This window comes from Physcomitrium patens, chromosome 4, assembly GCF_059467195.1.
Source record: "Physcomitrium patens ecotype Gransden chromosome 4, ASM5946719v1, whole genome shotgun sequence".
Taxonomy (NCBI): Eukaryota; Viridiplantae; Streptophyta; class Bryopsida; order Funariales; family Funariaceae; genus Physcomitrium; species Physcomitrium patens.
In genome coordinates this window covers 16,356,832-16,377,276 of record NC_143413.1, presented here as the reverse complement: position 1 = coordinate 16,377,276, position 20,445 = coordinate 16,356,832, and the positions used below count along the sequence as shown (strand labels likewise).

At 36.3% G+C, this 20,445-nt stretch overlaps 1 protein-coding gene and 1 non-coding gene across 6 annotated transcripts; both read left to right on the top strand.

Annotated features, from left to right (window-relative positions):
• Positions 1 to 10,978: 10,978 nt before the first annotated feature.
• TRNAP-UGG (transfer RNA proline (anticodon UGG)) lies at positions 10,979 to 11,050 on the top strand. Its single transcript has one exon. It is a non-coding gene; the product is annotated as a tRNA-Pro (tRNA).
• A 1,693-nt stretch (positions 11,051 to 12,743) lies between these two features.
• Positions 12,744 to 19,987, top strand: LOC112281605 (uncharacterized). 5 transcript variants are annotated; one of them, XM_024518255.3, is made up of 16 exons: positions 12,744 to 13,022; positions 14,049 to 14,171; positions 14,415 to 14,506; positions 15,037 to 15,150; positions 15,461 to 15,565; positions 15,774 to 15,845; positions 16,276 to 16,388; positions 16,490 to 16,660; positions 17,040 to 17,108; positions 17,386 to 17,488; positions 17,789 to 17,860; positions 17,986 to 18,086; positions 18,375 to 18,492; positions 18,738 to 18,797; positions 19,022 to 19,132; positions 19,498 to 19,987. In XM_024518255.3, exons 2-16 carry the CDS (start codon positions 14,075 to 14,077, stop codon positions 19,591 to 19,593), a joined length of 1,494 nt encoding a protein of 497 aa, XP_024374023.1. In that variant the 5' UTR covers positions 12,744 to 13,022; positions 14,049 to 14,074; the 3' UTR covers positions 19,594 to 19,987. The 5 variants fall into 5 exon arrangements, with proteins under 5 accessions (XP_024374023.1, XP_024374025.1, XP_024374022.1 ...); XM_024518257.3 differs by having other exon boundaries at positions 12,766 to 13,022; positions 14,052 to 14,171; positions 14,415 to 14,478; XM_024518254.3 differs by having other exon boundaries at positions 12,779 to 13,022; positions 14,052 to 14,171.
• The last annotated feature ends 458 nt before the right edge of the window (positions 19,988 to 20,445 follow it).

Genomic DNA, 20,445 nt, shown 5'->3' with positions numbered 1-20,445 from the left:
TCAATGATCCACAACCATTCCCTTAGAAACTTACTAACTTATATTGGACTCTCAATAATTGCTTTCCAACAACCTATTCTATTTAACCTATTATATATGCCTGTAAAGAGTCTTGATAACCAATATCATTCTCTCTTATTGGTTTTTAGAAATAAGAGATTGTCAAAGATATAAAGAAGTAGTTAATTTTTAGCACCAATATTCCCACCTAATTCAATGCAAACTACCAAAGAGTCCTTACGTAAATTTTGGTGACTTACACAAAAAGATAAATACTAGTTTTATAATATTGGGCCATTTTCTACATGTGTTATAAAACCATAATATAGAAAGCTAACTCAACTACCACATGAATAATTTTTTAAACAATACCAACTTTGGATTCAAGTCCATATATAATATATATTAAAATCATCAAATCTCAACTTAAAATCACCAAGAACCATATCTTTAGAATAATTAAACTTAGTCCTAAACTTTTTAACTTTGAAAAAACCTTTAAAAATACTTTGGAACTAAAAATCTATGCAATAATAAGAAATTTATTAAAAATTGATTTGCTATAAATTAATTTTTCTTACTTATTAAATACAAATTATTTGTCAATATACAAAAAATATGCTAGGAGTTAAATCACAAAAAGCTTGATTGAACAAACTATATCAATAGTTAATGAGAACCTTGTTTAATTTCTAATTTTTAATTGATTATTTTAGCCTAAATTATATTTTTAAGTTATTTTTGCTTAAGTAGAAAAAATGAACTTCTACATTATATCTGTAGAAGTTATAGATGTGATTTATTACAATAAGTCAAGAAAGATCAATAGCAAGCATAAGCCAATATAGATGCCTTGATAATCCAATAATAAATGATAACTAATTTAAATATCTTAAAAGAGAAACAACAATAAAATAATATTATCATGGATATACATATTTACTCTAATATTTATCTAAAATAGATTTATTATGTAAAAGTAGATTTATTTTATAATATTTTTTAGAAGATTCTAAAAAATATTCTAATTATGTGGTGCACATATAGAAAACTTGCCTTGCAACTTAAGATATATGTCTTAAAAAGTCAACACATTTTGGAGGTCCTATAGGATATTGCCACATAGCTCTTAGTTAAGATTATATAAAAAGGCAAGAGTAAAGCCTTCTCCACTCTCATCAATGCTTTTTTAGTTCTTAATCTTATTTCAAGACTTTTTAGTCTTTTTGTCTTTGATAATAGCCATTCTAGTTTGATACTATATCATCTTTGAGTAATTTTTTTGTTCTTTTAAATGACATAAGAAAGTATTGAGAATTTCTTTTTTTGAGGTTCATATCCTTAATAATTTGACAAGAGTGCTAACTTATTGTTTTTATTTTATTTTAGAAGTAAGTGAATTACTTTACTTCTATTGTTATATTTTGAAGGTTGTGAATTATCTACCTTCAAACAAATTATTGAATTTTTAAATACCAATTTTTTTTCCTTGAAGACATGTGATTATCCTTCTTTGTAGAAATTTTCATTCAATATTAGAGGTGGTGGATTATCCACCTCTAATTTGACTTTTGGATTTTTTAAGTTATTTAAAATAGAAGAAAAAATCATAGATGCTATACTTAATGATAGTAAAAATAGATTTATAACTATTGTAGATCTTATCAAACTGATCAATACTCTTAGAGTGGAAATTTCATGCATTACTGATGCCAACCATGGAAACACTAATCCTATGCCTATAGAAGAAGTTTAAAATATATTGCAAGAAGTTGTACAATTTAAAGAAGCAAGTAGATTGACCTCACAACCAAATCTAAGAAGTTTTGCTTCTACAAGTACGATGGAGATATGGATTACTATGCTTGATAAGTTTGATGGAATGAGATCAAAATTTCAAGGATTTTTGCAATAAGTTAAGCTCTATCTAAAATTGCATCTTTTTCAATACCTTAATGGATTTACTCAAGTTGGGTTCATATTTTCTTGATTTGTATCATTAATAGAAAAGAATTTATGACTCTTTTATAATTTGAATTCATTCTTAGAAGTATTTATAGCTACATTTGGAAAAATTGATTGAAAAAGAGTAGCAAAGACCAAGTTTTTTTTATCTTTACAACAAAAATCACAGTCTCCTTCGATATATGCTCCTGAATTCTAAAATGTTGCTTGCAATGTAAATTGGAATGATAAAGTCTTTATTAATCAATTTTGATATGGATTGAAGGATAACATTAAATATTTGTTATTGAAAATATCAAAAGTAGAATTTTTGGAATAATTTATTATTCAAGCCATTGCATACGATAATTAATTATTTGAAAGGTGTTAAAAATAAATACTTGACTAAAAAATAATAAACCAAATAATCATGGCAGTTCTTAAGTTTTTAGAAATTTATTTATCAAGGCCAAAATTAATAAAAATTGATATAATATATTTTAAATCCCTCATTGAAGAAAAAAAGACTCAATGTCATCAAGAAGATTTGTGCTTATATTATGGAGAAGCTAAATATAGTATTTAATATTATCTAAAGAAGCAATGCAAGCTTAAAATGAGGAATATGATTGCTAAAGAGGATAATGTGTTAAAAAATGAGTTTTTTCAACTACAATAGGGATTGTGTGGTTGATATCATGTGCAACACCTAATAAATGTTTTATTTTCTCCTCAAATTCTTCACCTTGTTTTATAATAGATGTATGTTTAGGACCTAAAAATCACAAAGTCGTTATATTATTAAATTCAAGAGCCTTAGCTTGTTTTATAGATAGAGATTTTGTCAAGAAATAAGAAATACCTTTAAGCAAGAAAACTAAACTTATACATATAAAAGTTATAGATGTTCATATGTTATCTTTTGGAGATGTTACTCATGAGATTTTTTTTTAGATATAGCAATTAAAGATCATAATGGTATAATAATATTTAATATAATAAGATCTCTCTCTAATCTAATTATTTTAGGATTATCATGGATGAAAAAATATAATCCTAAAATATGTTAGAATTTTTATAACCTTAATTTTTCTTATAGTTTAATTCAAAATCTTAATAATGAAGTAATAGATAAGTCTAATACATCCAAATCTTTATTGTTAGGTACAAGAGCTTTTATGCATATGACAAAAGAAGGTCCATCTTTTGTTATATATGCCACATCCATTTTTAATGGTAGAAAGACGTTAAATGATATTTCTAGCTAGTATCAAGATTTTTAGGACGTTTTTTTTTAAAAAAAAATATAGATATTCTATTAGACCATCGATCCTATGATTATTCAATTGATCTATGAAAAGAAGTTCAACCACTATTTAGATCAATCTATAACTTATCACAAAACAAGTTGTTTATACTAAATGAGTATATTAAGAAGAAATTTGCTAAGAACTTCATACAATGTTCAAAATTTCTAGAAAGAGCTTCTATCTTATTTGTAAAGAAAAAAGATAGATCTCTATAGATGTGCATAGATTATTGGGGATTTAACAAGATCACTATTAAAAATAAGTATTCTCTACCTTTGATTTTAAGATTTTTTGACTAATTTAATGAACCAAAGATCTACACAAAAATAGATCTACAAAAAGCATACAATTTAATCTACATCAAAAACAGTGATGAATAGAAGATTATTTTTTGAACTAGGTATAGAAATTTTAAATATAATGTCATGACATTTGGACTCATGAATACACCAGCTACTTTTCAACATCTCATGAATGATGTCTTTTGTGAGTTTTTTGATTATTTTATTATCTATTATTTAAACGATATTTTAATCTATTCTAAGAATATAAAAGAATATGAACTTCATCTTCATTATATGTTATAAAAATTTAGAGATGCAAGATTATATACAAAGATAGAAAAGTGTGTATTCTACACTAATTAAGTTGATTTTATAGAATATATTATTTTCAACAAAAGATTAATAATGGATCGTAAAAAGGTCTAGACTATCATGGATTGGAAGGTCCCAAAAACAGTTAGAGATGTATAATGTTTTTTGAGATTTTTCAATTACTATCAAATCTTTATCAAGAACTTTTTTTAAGTTATAGCTCTTCTTTCACGTTTGATATGTAAAGACAAACTTCAATGGAACAAAGAACCTAAAATATCTTTTGAAGCCTTGAAGACAATATTTATTTTCATACTAATTTTTTATTACATAAATTTTTTTAAGGCATTCTTTATGGGAAAAAATGCATCAAATTTTACTATATGTGTTGTTTTATGACAAATAAAAGCATATAATAAGCTCTATCTTGTAGCTTTTCATTCCAAATTTTTTTTGACAATTGAGATTAACTATGAAATCCACAAATAAGAGTTGTTGTAATTATGGATTCATTTGAAGAATGACATCATTATTTAGATGGTGCTTCAAGTCTAGTTACTATGTATGTGGATCACAAGAACCTTGGATACTTCATGTTGGCTTGTATTTTGAATCATCACTAAACCCATTGAAATATGTCTTTATCAAGATTTGATTTCAAATTCACCAATAGACTTAGAAAATAACAAAGTTTATTAGATGACCTTTCTAGACGTTCTTATCTTATACCAAAAGAAAAAAATGCAGCTTTTGATCAATAAAGAATAATTTTCTTGAAGCCAAAATATTTTCATCTTTGAGAAATAAAATCAACATTGACTATTGATTCAATCTTTATCAAGCAAATTCAATCAAGTATATTTTTTTAGTCTCTCATTCATAATAGCAAGAATAATTCTTCTAAATATTATGATACTTCCAAGTTTGAATTCAAGAATAATCTACTCTACTTCAAGGAACGATTATATATTTCAAAAGACAAAGCATGCTTATATATTCTTCAAGATTGACATGACTTTTCAGCAGCCAAATATTTTAAATACAATAAGACTTTGGAGCTAATATTTAAAGGCTTTTAGTGGCCTGAAATATAGAAGGCAATTAAAGACTTTGTACAATTATGTGATATTTTTTTAAGATTCAAAACTCCTTGTCATTGATCTTATAGACTTCTTCAACCATTACCTATTCCAAAACAACCGTGCTCTTTTATTTTTATGGATTTTATCATAGATCTTTCAATCTTAGGTTTGTATAATTTTACATTTATGATAGTAGATCATTTTATTAACAGAACAAATTTTATACCATATACAAAATCTATTACAAATAAAAAAAAAGTGGCTAAGCTTTTTTTTGACAATATCTATCGCTATCAAAGATTATTCAAAGATATTATATTAGATAGGAAGACTCAATTTATATCAAGATTTTAAAGATGGATATAAAGCTTTCTTTGACTTTTCATCTTTAAAATGATAGACAAATAGAAAGGATGAATGAAGTTTTAAAACAGTATTTGAAGTGTACCATCAATTATCATCAAGATGATTGGATAATTCTTTTTCCATTGGCAAAGTTAACATATAATAATTCATTACATTTTTTTATGCAACAAATACTTTTTTTTTGTCAATTAAGATTATCATCCATGACTTCATACTTTTGACTTTTCTAAAGTTGATAATCCTATGGCAGAAGATTTTGTAAACTATTTGTCAAAGTTACATGCAATAATGAAGGCACACTTAAAGGGAGCTCAACAATAATAAAAGATCTATGTACATGCCTATCACAAGGACAACCGTAATTTAACATGGATGATAAGATATGGTTACTCCATTGTAATATCAAAGCTATTTGTTCTTATTACAAGTTGGACTATTGTAAGCTTGGACCTTTTTTTCTTTGTGAATAAGTCAATCTTGTTGCTTATCGATTGCATTTACTGAAATCTATAAAGATCTATCCCATATTCTATGTGTTTTATTTTTTATCCATATAAGATAATGAATATCTTGAGAAAAAAACAAATGCCACCTCTTCTTGTAGAAGTGGATAATAATTAAGAATTCTAGGTGGAAGAAGTCTTAGATTCAAGGCGGTGCCAAAATAGGTTCGAATATCTTGTTTATTAGCATGAATATGATAATAGTCAATGCATATGGAAGCTAATAAAGAATCTTGCAAATGCATTAAAGCAAATTTAGGTTTTTCATTAATAGCATCTATCAAAACTAAGTTGAAGAATAAAAAATCTTTAGTGTAAAAGAAATAAGATCCAAAGAAGATAGCATTGTACTTTCTACCTTTGTTTATAGCTTTTGTAAGTTTGTGACGCTAAGGAGATGGAAAACCAATAACTAGCAAATTCAACTCAAGAAATTTCACTTATTGATTTATTAGATGAGACATTATAATTGTCACAACCTTCAAGATGACGTAATTAAAATGAAGATCCTCAATAAAAATATATTCTTCCTTGAATACATGACAAAATATAATATGTTTGGTATTACAACCTTGAATGAGACTTCCAATGTTTGGTGATTTTATTAGAGGTAGGAATAGCTCTTGAAGATATTTCAAATGTTTTATTTGAAAAAAGTTACAAAAGCCTCAACAATAATCAAATAACAATGTGGTCTTTTTGCTTTGATATGACATACTATCAGTGCCTAAGAGGACCTATTAACCATCTTCAAAGAGAATAAAGATCAAAATATGAGGCAAAAATAATTTGCCGCATTTTGGATTTCTTTAACATATGATGACTGCTCCTTAAAGAACTTGTCTTTAGAAGGAGAGGTAATATCATGGACATATATATTTATTCTAATATTTACCTATATGATCAAGTAGAAGTATGTAAAAGTAGATTTATTTTATAATATTTTTTAGAAAAGCTTCCGAGAAGCTTTATAGATGGTGCTTTGACTTAACATATGTGTATAATTGATTGGTAGATTAGAAACTTGGTCAACAAGTTAAGCACATGTTGATAGCTTATGGAATAAGCTAACTATGTGGCACACATATAAAAAACTTGTCTTGCAAGTTAAGATATGTGTCTTACAAAGTCAACATGTTTTGGAGGTCCTATAGAACATTGTTATGTAGCTCCTAATTAAGAATATATATAGAGGCAAGAGTGAAGCCTTCTCTACTCTTATCAATGCCTTTCTAGTCATTAGACTTGTTTCAAGACTTTCTAGTCTTTTTATCTTTGGCAATAGCCATTCTAGTTTGATACTACATCATCTTTGAGTGATTTTCTAGTGATTTTGAATGATATAAGAGTATATTGAGAATTTCTTTCTTCAAGTTTTATATCCTTGATAGATATTAAATTAGCCTTCTAAATAGTAGAATAAAAAAATATAAAAATAAAGGTATTTATTTTTAAGAATAAGATTGAAAAAATTTAAATTCAAATCAAAGATAATTTTTACTTATTGCAATAGAATTTAAGCGAATTTTTAATTCAATAAAGATATAATTAACTCAACTTATTAATGATTTTTAAGATTCAATAATAGATATAAAATAAAATAGCCAATTATAATAATACTATTAAAAAAATTATAATAATAAAATATATAGATAATAATTTTTATATTTAATTTATTTTTTAATAGTTTTTTATTTCCTTAAATGCTTTAAGAGGATTTTAACTACAAAAAAAGAATATTAATTAAATTATTTTGGGTATTTTATTTATTTATTTATTATTATTATTATATAATAAATTAGAATTAATAATGAAAAAATCACTTTGACATTGCATTAATAGATTCTAAAGAACCAACAATCCATTACTATGCTTAATTCTTTAATAGATGGATTTTAAAGAACTTACAATAAATATGACTTCAAAGAATTTTTTTTAAAAAAGAAGCATAGATTTTAGAAAGTAATTATTTTAGAAAGACTAAAAGGATTAATTTAATTTAAATCAAGGAATCTTAGCTCAAGTGGTGGTTTTTTTATAAAATAATAATATAATAATATAATAAAATAGAGACAAATGCTAATTTTTTATTTTATTTTATTTTATTTAAAAAAAAAAAAAACAACAACAACAACAACAACAACACTTAGATTGCTCCCAAATTTGTACAGGCAAGATTAGAATGATTCTTGTCATATCTTTTTATTACCAATATAATAATAAGGTCTTATATAATTTTCTAAGAAGAATTCTGAGAGCTATAAAATATATTTTCAATGTAAATGTTTAAAATATATCTTTTTAAAAGACTGAAAAAATATTCGATGACTGTAGAAGCTTCTATAAAATTAAAAAATAATTATGATATTCAATAAAATTCAAAAAAATAAAAAAAGTTGAAACAAATATCAAGAATGTTTAAAAAATTCTACAACATATTAGAGGGTGCATATACTTGCAATTTATTATATATTTGTTACAATAGTTCAATTGGATGTTATTCATGAAAATATGAGAAATGTCAATAAAAAAAATATATTTATATATATATATATATATATATATATATGTATTATAAATTTATAAATATAATCTAATTCAACTTATAATTATTAGATAAAAATTCAAAACTTGGTTTCATTAGAATCTCTAATTTTTTTCAAAATAAGATGTAAAAAGATAATTTGTTTATGTATTTATTCATTATGTTATAAATTAAATATATTTTTTAATTATTAAAATCTTCGATAAACATTAAAAAAGGAAATAGGAACCAAAGCGTTCATTTTTAAACAACTCTACTGATTTGATACAGATAGTTTAGCACTTACAAATTAACGAACTATTCCAACCAAATAAATTTTACAGGAAAAGACACACAACCTATTACAAACGGGCAACACTTGCAACGTTTTTTCAGTTCAATATGTTCTATCACCAACAAAAATATCCTTTTCAAGACAACGTGGTATCATGAACACTTAAAAGTTACATCAAGGCAAAGTATGCGAACAACACGTTGGACCAAGTACTCATACTCACATACAACCGAAAACTGAAATAGAAACAAGAACAAAAAAGGGGCTACTTACTCCAATAACATAAATAAAACAAACCAACTCACAAATCGATATTGTTGGCTTGCCCTTTCTCTCACCAACGAAACAGATCATGTGGGTTCCCATGAAATTATCATATCTCAATAGAACGGAGAGTAACAACTACGTAAAAGCCATCGATACAATCGGACGACCATCTACACCTCAAAGACAGAACACCCGACTAACACGACGAGACGAAGCACAAGGGCTCACAACAGTCGTTAGCCCCAGGGTCGGACGGGTCCGCGCAGGGAGGAGCGAAAGAGTAGTCCGAGGACCGGAGACAGGTCAACCTGGGTGATAGGTCCAACTGGGGGATAGGTCCATCAACTGGTGATAGGTTCAACTGGTGGTAGGTCAAGCTGCGTGGTAGTGCTGGTGCTGCTCTCCCCCCGTAGCCAACACTCGCCGGACAGGTTGTAGGGAGCGGGAGCTATTTCTCAAGATATACTGGAGATATGAACCTTGTTTCTAGATTCCATTTAACGCTGTTTGGTTGATCAGTTGTACTTGGTGATGCTACGCAGGTTGTGGAGGTGTCGGTAAACGATAAACCAATGAAAAGCGGCGTCCAAATCCAGAAATGCCGGTACCTCGAAACCAGCGGGTGCACAGGCCTTTGTGTGAACTCATGCAAGATGCCCACACAATACTTCTTCACGAAGGAGCTCGGCATGCCTTTGACAATGGAGCCCAACTTCGAGGACATGAGCTGTCTGATGATTTTCGGACAAACTCCACCTGCATTCGAAGACGACCTGGTGTTCAAGCAAAAGTGTTGCACCACATATTGTCCAACGTCAAGTCAAGCCTCAGAGGTGTGTCCGAAACTTAGGTGACTGCACAACCCAATTCTGTGAACATCTCATAGCTGTGTCGGTGAAAAACAAACTACTACAGTTGACGGCTTCACACATCCTGAGCATGATGTGTTAAGCATCACATTCACAGACCCTAACATAGTCTAAAAAACTCATCGTTCTACAAAGTATATATTTTTCAGAGAACTTGACAAGCTTTGTAATCTGAAGTGAACTGGGGTTATTCCACATGTAACGAATGCTATTCATTGATCTTTTGCCTACCAACCGCACCTATAGTTACGCAACTGCCACCTTTCTGTTGTAGAGTTGTGAAGCCCTAGAATCCATACCTACCTGCATGATATTCTCTATCATACCACTACCTGTAGTGTGATTTCAGACAGTAAGATGTATTTAACTCTAGAAGCATGCGTATCTAGTAGTTGAAGAGCAACTTATGCTGTGTGAAGATTTACTTTATTAAAGCTTTCGTCAAATAATAACAAAAATAACAGTAACAGTAGTTATAATTTTATATTAGAATTTCCACCTGTTCACACAATGTTGTGTAGAAGAAATTGGGTTTTTTTGGAAGTTGTGGAAAACATTTTTAGTCGATATGAATAAAACTGTATTAATCGCCATCCTTGCATTTATTCAACATATTCATACTGCTTTATTTTCTTTTATCAGAAACTAACATCTACGTTCATAACTGTTTGGCTCAATCACTTTGGGGCCTTGTCTTCGTTTCGAATCTTTTGTAAGCTTTCATAGTTGTACCTAGTAAATGTATTAACTTGCATATTATTCCAAACATTAAGTTTTGTTAATCATTAGCTAATGATGCTATGGGAAAAATAATAGATAACTGTACTTATGGTTGTATCATATTTATTATTCATGTATATACCTTTCATATTCCCTATCTAAATCACCATAATATTATTCTCCGTTCACAAATGAACGTAATAAATCCGTCTATGTTTTTATAAGCGTAAGTAAGCCGCTTAATTAGCAATATTCGATTTTACTAATGCCTTGACCATGGCGGCATCATCAGCTTAAAAGGTGGTAAAACGACTATTTCTCAAAAGCGGCGGAAGCTGGATGTGACAGAAGCGATGAACAGAATGGCGAAAGTAATCCAAACTGTTGTGGCAATCTCTTTTGACGTATACCGACAATTAAATATTCACTCGTGAAAACTCACCTAAAGCTGAACGTTTTTCTTTATTGATTTAAATTCGGGAGAATCTAGAGTACTATGTGCGGGCACTTGGTCTAGTGGTATGATTCTCGCTTTGGGTGCGAGAGGTCGCGAGTTCGATTCTCGCAGTGCCCCTCCCTCATGGAAGCGGTATGTTCGAGTTTTGTTAATTTGGCGTTACATGCTGAACCCAGGCTTTCGGGACAGAGAGGAAGATTATTGGAGTGTCATCTTCGCTTGATAAATAGCACCAGTTTAATCGATCGACCCCTGTTTCATCTATCAATTGCTGCAGACAAGAGAAAACAAATTCTCGGATTGTTCATGCCGTGGAAAAAACGTTCAATGTGAACGCCGCCGTAGAAATCCGATTAGCCATTTGTTAATTCTGTTGGGTATTCTACCTGTGCGCAGTATTTCCGGCGGAACGAACTGCCGACCTGAATTGTTACCTGCATCGTCTCTTCTCCGTGGACAGCACAGTGCTCTTCCCGCTTGCAGTGACAAGGATGTTTGCCACCTAGTGCCAAAAATTGCTCATGAGCCGAACCAGGATGCGGTTCTGGGGTCAAATTGGTGTGTCACTGGACGTCAACACATTGCTTGTTTACTCTATTTTTCTGTGTGTTTTAATTTCTAAATTTTTTTCCTCGTACCTTTTTCTCCTTTTTGTGGGAACAGTATCAATGTGTGGATTTGTTAACTTTAAGTTTGCATGTAGAGCTGTTTTATTTCATTATTATTACTAGTATACTACGCAAAACGTGACATATATTATATTTAAAATAACTGAAATACTAAAATATATTATATCTTCCCACATGGGTCAGTCAATCTAACCATTCAATACTTGGAAACCTAATAGATTGGAAATGTGTGTATAATTTATCCTAAACGCAATAAATAATACTCGTCACACGGTACTGAAAAAACATCACTTCGTACTGAACATGTTCATGAGTGTTTTCATGGATATCTTGTGATTATCAAAAAAAAACACACATCATAATCACTAAAAAAACTATATTCAGCTCATATATATGCTGATCAACCTCAAAAGATTACTTGTTACCCTAACTTGAACAATAAAACTCTGATCACAAGAATAATAAAATTTCATGAGCCAAATTAAACAATTAAAACTGCAGGAGAAGGAAATTAACTTCGTTGCATACAGGAAAGCACCAGCTCTATGATCTAAAACCAGAAACAGAACAAATACCGATAAAGAAACTCATTTTGCCCCTTCATGTGAAACATTAACAAGTATCTCAGCAAGCCAAATACACAAACAAAACCAAACAGCAACGCTGTAACAACTGAAAGAGTACAGACAGAAGACCAATTTGTCACAACAATATGCACGTTCAATTTGATACCAACAAGATAACAGAACTAAATTAAAAAACTTACAATGCGAATGTACGTAAAACATAAAGAGAAAACACATCATGCTGCTAGAACTGCAGACAATCGACTCAAAAATCAATTGCACCGTACCACCTTCGTAAACTTCACTGACATTGTTCAAAATTATACGGGAAAAAGTATACGTGCTAAAGTGTACGAGAAAATGTGGGTGCACGGCAGGGGCAGGAGGGGGGGAAAGTGGGCAGTAAGAACAGGAGCAAGAGCAAGAGCGAGAGAGAGAGCGCGAGAGAAAGACAGAGTACCGGAAGGAATGACGGAGGGTGGGAGAGAGGGAGGGGGATAGGTCCATCTAGGTGGTAGGTCAAGCTGCGTGGTAGTGCTGGTGCTGCTCTCCCCCGGTAGCCAACACACGCCGGATAGGTTGTAGGGAGCGGGTGCTTTCGGTAGATTGGCAGCTCGGTCCATCCGAGCTGGCCTTCACTCCCTCGCCCTCTCTCCCTCTCCCTCCCTGTTCGTCGTCGTTGTCGCTGGCCATGGCTGTGCCTCGCCACTCCGCGGCCCCCATTCTCATGTGACCATGGTCCCTTGCCTCTCGCCAGTGTCCACGCCTCTCCTGCGCGAGTCGCGTCCCTCGCTGTGTTCGTTCTGAAGTCGAGCGCCCTTCCGCTCGCAGCGGCGAGCTTTCCAGCACTCCTGCTCGTCCTTGGTGGCCTGTTTGAATCTTCAGCTGCTTGAGGTATGTGAGTCGCTCCCTGCTCGGTAGACGGCAGAGTCTCCCCACGGGTCGGTGATCTTTATGATTGCATGACATTTGTTGGATCTCGAGTGAGTCGGAAAGGTTTTTGCAGGTGAGAATTCGTCGGCATGTTGGCGTCGTGCTGCTTTTTTGCTCTCAGGGCTGGATTGTGCGATTGTCGTGGAAATTCGTGAGAGCTGTAGGATTTTTGTGCTGCCAGATGTCGGGAACCTGAACATGCTTCAATGCCGTCGAGACATTCTAGTATGAGCCTGGCCGCATTGGCGTCGTGTTTGTGGTGGAGATACGTTCTGGAGAACGTTAGCATTCCGACGCGTGCCTTGGCAATCGTGAGTGCGCCCGTGTCAACGGTTGACGGGATTTCGCAAGTGAGGGATTGCGCGATTTTGTGGTTAGGTGTTGCTTGGATTTGGAATGACCGTATCAGCGTCAATTTGCACACGCCTGGGACAAGCGCAAGTGATCCCGACTTTCGAAATTTGGTCGCTGGGATGAAGATCCAGTGACCGGGCGTAGCGCCTCCAAAGTTGCTTTTTCCGATGGTGTAATTTGCATCGCGTTTTCGTTCTGAGGGTCGAGATTGCTCTTCCTGGTTGCGGAGCGATTCCCAGCGCAAGGCTACCTGCGTGTGTGATTTTCTGTTCGCTGCTTGGGGGATCGTTCCGAACAGAGTGATGTTTTTGTAGTTTTATTTTGACGAAGGACGAGCATCAATGGCTGTCTTCAATCTGGATCGAAGTTTTTGAGCAAGCGAAATTATGCCGAGCGACCACTCCTTCTCTGATGGAATGCCTGCACTGACCTCCACATCGAAGTGGCCTCGGTATTTGCGCCAGCGTCTACACATATCCCAAGTTTGCAAGTGACGGGGTGTGGGTCTTTCCATGGACACAGTAAATTGCATGCAATAACAACACGTGCTCAGTGATCTACAGATTGAGCCGGTATTCGCTCACACGTTTTTATTGCTGTGCATCATGTGACACTTGTTCGCCGTGTTGGCAGCAGAGGTCTGGACTGGTTGAGCCAAGATGATGCAAACGCGGAAGGACATTTTGGAAATCGACAGGGAGAGTGTGATTGTCATCTCCAAGACGAAGCTCACAGATGGCTTACTCCATCTGCTAGGTGCGTACTTCACGACTTCACATTTTCCTAGTAGACGCTGCTTGGACTTTGCAAGGATTTGGCGTGCTACGCCTTACCATGTGGTGATTCGGACTCTGTCGACTTTTTCCATGAACCTGAGCAAATTTCAAGTAGGAACAGTTCCCTTACATGCAGGCGTGAATGGTGGTTGAAATATGTGTGCACTGCACTGAGAGGAGGCTGTGACCTTCCTGGCTCATTTTTGTCCACGATTGTTGACAGGGCCAGATGAGAGGACGGAGTTCAGAATTCTGTGCAGACGAGTTGAATCCACCATACGTGCTTGGTACAACCTTCAGTTTGAGGACTTGAATGTGAGAAAGAGGTTTCCTGCTAGCAAATGCAGGCTGTTTGCTTCAAGTCTTGTTCCAATTTATAGTATGCTCGAGGTCGTAGTGTGTACAAGAAGCTATGGAATCACTGTGCGCATTTTACGGACGCAGTCAAACCTCGATGTGCATTGGCTTGTAGTGTCGAAACGATTACACAAAATGAATTGTCGGGTCGCTGACCTCAATTTGTGGATCGGGACGAAGTGTATGGATCTTTACACTGGGTGGATAAGGATAATCATTCGTAAGCCTGCATCGTGAAGTAGGAATTGAGGGTTGGCAGGGGACACGAGTTTGTCGTCCCGTCCTGAGCTGATGTATGAAGCCTGACATGTATGACTGAGTTGATCATGCAATGATGAGCTGATGCACAGTGATCACAATGCTGTCCAACCACGGTAGCCTGTGAACGACAAAGTGTTTAGGTGTTGAGATTGCGATGACGTTGACAACCTGCTATCATCTCTGTCTGGAAACCGCTGGTCTGATTTCACCCCACATTTATATCGCAGCATCTGTATTCACTATTCGATCCTATCCACGGGCGGAGGAAGTTGGAGCAGTTGCATCTCAGTCCGGCGAAGGTGGATGTGATGGAGCAGCGGTTCCTGAAAATCTTGTTCCAGGTGCATCTTCTGCTCCCGCTTCTTCCACTGTCACCGCGACTATTGTCGGCATGTTGTGTTTAATATTGAACACGCCGATTTGTTATTCATTTTCACTGTTGTGTTTTAGATTCCTCGTTCAAGTTTCGGGTGTAATGCTTGGACATGTATCAGGCGTCCAAATCTGCGAGGAACCGTACAGAACATGATGTAGTGTACTGGCTGTTGCCTTTAGATGAGGTCCAAATGTAGAAGGTTGTGATGGATGGACACGGTCGCAGCGAGATTTGTGTGCTGACTTGGCTTGGTGCACCTTTGGTGTGACGAGTAGGTAATGGAGAAGAGCAACTTTCAAATACTGAACGATGCCGAGGTAGAACTGGCGCAGTCAGGCCAGTACCTTCTAAATATGCCGATTGCGGTTGACAAATTCAAGGTGCTTCAACGAAAGCAAGCCTTTAGATTATGAGTTGGGTGTGCTGTCCACCATGAGTGTCGCAGCATATCGTGTAACGCTTTGATAGCAGTTTCTGAAATCAGTTCATGGGATTCGTTGGGCGGTGCGCCTCTGCAAAGCGATGCTTTTCATGGAATTGAGGATTCGCAGGGTTTCGTTACTGAATCTTGACCCTTGACCCTTGCAGTTGGACAAGAGGTTGTTTACAACATATTTCAAGGAGAATAAAGTTGATGAAGTGCCTTCTTATGCGGATCAGGTATTTTTGAAACTCGTGTTCTTAAAGTAATTCTCTGAGGCAGTGTGAAGACTTTCGATAGGTAAGCAATGGTCGTCATGCGATTTGAGTTGTATTCCTCGGCTCGATGTGAGTGTACTTTGTTGGTAGGTCTCCCAGTTCATGAACGTAGACTGGTCACTGGTGTTCAATTACTCGCCGAAGAGGATGTTTGGACCCGTGGCAGGTTGTTTGGAACAACGGGTTTGTGGGCTTCACTTCCAGATGCTTTTGATTAGAGGCATTGATGTGTCGGACTTGGTTCCTTACGTGGTGGAAGAAGTTCAGGTGTTGAAGTGTTTTGAGTGTATGAATACGCCATCGAGTTTTCTTTTTGTTTGTGTATTTTTGGTTTCAAAATCAAAAGAGAAGTAAAAGTATCTGACGCCTTGATGCCATCGTTTGGTTGCAGTACGTAATTTTCCGACGCGGAATTGGAATCGACAGAACCACAGATTATTTCATCATGCCCAAGCTGGATCTCCTCATTGAACGCACTTGGGGTTGGGGTCTCGAAAAGTTGGGGTGTGATGTTCTTACCATCTGTGGATTCGAAGCGCACGATGTCAGACTCGGGTTCACGATAATTGTTCGCTTGTTTGACCCCGCATCCGTGTGTGCACCAGGCTGCGGAAGGTGAAGACTGAGGAAACTGTGAACCTACACTCTTTGTCGAGAAAGGGATCGAAAGGGGAGAAGAGGATTCAAGACGGCGCGCAGAATGAGGAGAAGGCTCCAGGAGCTGACAACAACGAGCTTCGGTTTGAACGTATTCGAATACAAAATATGGATCTCAGGTGATGAGAGTTGGCCATGGTACCTCACTTTTCAACGCCAAGTGTTTATATTGGAGTCCTTCTGCAGGAATTCGCTGAAGTGCATACCTTGCTATTGGAAAGTCGAGTTTGCTGTATGTACGATGTCGCCTATAGTTGGCTGACATAGTGGTCAATGCTTCAAAGACTCTCAGGGTGGGGTTCAAATCAGGATTCTGTCTTTGGTGTCATGCTGGATTGTTTTGGTACGGGGAGGCTCGTTTCCATGAGAGTGCAGAGACTTGTTGGAAACGGGCATTGGTGATGTCGAGGATCGCATGTTGTTGTTCCGGTGATCGGATCACATGAGATTGAGAGCTATAAGATGAGACGTTACATAAGTGTGATGGTCGTGACGCAGTTTCAAGAATCTGTTCACTCAGAATACAGTGCAGGAGCCCACATTCGACCGTATGATCGTGGTTTATCGGTAAGTGCACCAGAATACTAGTAGGCATACGGTAAACTGCGATGCGGAGGGTGGTTGGAAGGGCAACACTCCATGTTGAGAGCCTCAAGTGTTTCAATGCTGGACTTCACATTTTGAGTGCATCGGGTTGGGATCTGGAACGATCGTGCTGTATGGAGTTATATTTCTGTGTCTAGAACTGGAAATGCGAAGGAGTTTGCTTGTTGAGGAGGATTGGGTTCAGCGAAACCACAGTGAAATTGGAAATATGTTTTGATGTGGGTTTTCCTATGAGCAGGAATGCCTCGAAACCACACCACATCCTTGATCCCCTGGGAGACAGAGCCATTCACATCCGGCATTTTCGAAATATTCCTATGGCAGACATGGAGCTTGTTCTTGTAAGTTGTCGATACTCGTATGCTCATAACAGTTAGCGGCAAGCCTGAGAGCTAGTCATGGAAGCAGTATTTTACATTGTGGGACTGCGTATTCCTGGATTGCTGCAAGACTTGAAGAGTGGTCTCTCAGATTTGGGTGACATCCGAGCAATGGTGATTGTCGCTGTCGCTTGATTCGCTCTTGACTAAGTTGGGCTGTGTCGCCCTTGGAGTCGCAGTATGGAGGGCGTCCTGCTTTTAAATTAGCGCATGCTTATTAGTTCACTACCGGTTGAGTTAACCTCGTGTGTGCGATTGCAGCCTGAGAAGAAGAATCCAGGTTTGACACCTATGGACTGGGTGAAACTAACTATATCGGCAGTTCTTGGCCTGGTAAGCCTGACCTTCAATCACGTGTGATCTCGGCACTCTTCCATGATATGGTTGTCACGTGGTGGTACAGAACACTTTGGGGCTGGACAGAAGCATCTATTTTAAGCTGCGTGAATGGTGCGCAGGTTGCCTTGATTGGATCGACAGAATCGGGGAAAGGTGACGTATGGGTGCTAGTTGCAGTCCTGGGTGGCATAATTGGATACATTGCAAAGATATATTTCACGTGAGCACTGTTTGAATCCAGAACTTATTTTGTATGACTAAAGTAATTATGGAATGTTTGTTCTTCCATCCCGTGTGCGTTGTTCCTCAATGCCAGATGATCTCTCTAAACCGTTGGATAGTTAGGTGCTCAAATTACCACCAGTGCGTGGTCGCCAGAAATGAAGGCGCAAAGAGGATGGGTGGGAACGGACGGGCTCATGAGCAGCGAGTTACAACTTGGTAGGAGGAAGTTGGATAACTTGAAAAATGAGGACGTTACTGATAGCCTGGGTGGAGTTGTTTGCAGGTTCCATGCCAATCTGGAGGCGTATCAGAATCTTATTACTCAATCCTTGTATGACAAGCAGCTCGATAGCGGAAGGGGAACTCTACTCCATCTATGCGATGATGTCATCCAGCAAGAGGTGTGAACTTTGTCACGAAGCGGGGCGTTTTTTGTGGGGTGCGATCACTGTAAATAGCTGTGTGTAGGCATGTTATCGATTGTGACAGGCGTTTGAATGAAGAGTCGGGTTTGCGTATGAGAGCGTTTTTAGATGATCATTGGTATCCTAAAAGGTTGCATGTCGAATGCGAGGGTTGAGGGCAATGACTATGCGTTGGGCTCAAACTCGTGATGGTAGAGAATGACAGTGCTTGTTTTGTGCAGGTGAAGGAAGTGATTATGGCTTACTTTGTGTTAATGAGCCAAGGCAAAGCTACTGATCTGGTGAGTGATGAATCAAGGGAGCCCACTGGAGGAATGCTCGTGCGTGTCTGGTTAGTCGGTATACGTTAGTTAGTATATTTGCATGTTATTTCGATGTCCAAACCTAAGCATGGTGTCTAAGCTGCAATCCTCTCGGAGCTGGTGATTATGCGGGCATGCGAACGGAGAGACACTGCACTGTTGGTCCGGCTGAGTTGACAACCGGAACGCGTGATGTGAAACAGGAATTGGATAAACGGTGCGAGGAGTTGATGGCCACAAAGTTTGGTGAGAAATGCGATTTTGATGTAGAAGATGCACTAGAGAAGCTGGAAAAGTTGCAGATCATAACGAAAGTAAGCCTCAGTTTTCGGAACTTGACGTTCACATCAGCGCTCGTCGTGACGTTGTTTGGAAACTTCATGGTTATTGGAATTTTCTGTATCCAGGGTGATGGTGCCTTTGGCGCATCCATCGGCGAAGTTTGAGGTCTTGGGTTTTGGAGGTCTTCATGCGAACCGGATTGCTGTAGTCGGTCGCGTTTGTCGATTTTACTTGTTGCATGATTTGGAGGATATCTGGTTGTTACGAGCAGAGACCATGAAAAAGAACTAGGGATTGTTGGTTTGAAATGTCATGGTCAATGTTGAGCGAGGAAGGTTCGGACTTGCTCAGGGTGGGAATGGTGCTGAGTGGTTGCCATTGATACGGAACTGTGCAGGATGTGAACGGGAAGTACTCGCATCAACCTCTGAGAAAAGCCAACGACGCTATAGGTGAAACCACCGATGAGCTTGTTGAACGGAGAAGCCGGTGATTAGAAAAGGCTTTATGTTATCCCTATCGAGATTCAATGAAGGCTGCAGGGTTTTGTAAGAGCATTGGAATAACTGCAGGCTTGGAGGAGGAAATTTTCCTTGTGATATTCTCTGACAAGTAGTTTTGGACAGGTTTGTGTGTTTGTAAATGCGCAACGCACCGTAGTTTGTTCCAGCGCACAACACAACCACTGCTCAGCTTTCTCCCAAGTGTAGTAAAATGGGTTTTTCTATTCCACATCCAGGCCCATCCTTGGTGTGTATCTGGGTGCTTCAGCGCGGGCTGCTATTAGCTTGTATTTTCATCAGCTTTTACCTTATTTAGGTCTCATGCTGAGGTCTTCACACGCTTTTGAATGGGCGTGGAGGAGCTTTAGCTTGCTTTATACGTAATTTTTGTGTTGCTTACAATTGTGCTCTGTATGAAGTGCTGTCAATGCTGAGGAGGAAATCTGGTTTATGAAGCTGTTATGTTCTCTGTTTGCAGTCGATTTCGTCCTTATGGCATTTTGGAAATTATTTTGTTTTCCAGCCGAATGACTTATGTTGACTCCTCCATATCTTTCAGCTACTTGCACACACAAGTAATGGGAATAAGTTTCGTTATTAGTTTTGAAAAGTGTAGTGTAATGGAAGGGTAGAAGATCAATCTGATTATGGACTACTGCCTTTGATCTATATTGCTTGATATTGCTTTTATTGTTGGCTAAGTTGCCAAGTTTATGACTAATGTAAGTACATAACTTGAAGAAGATTTTAGGGAGTCATCATTACTTGCGTAATATGTATTATTCTAGCCTTGAACTTGATACAAAAAATTAATAGAACATTGTTTACTTTGAAAAATAGTT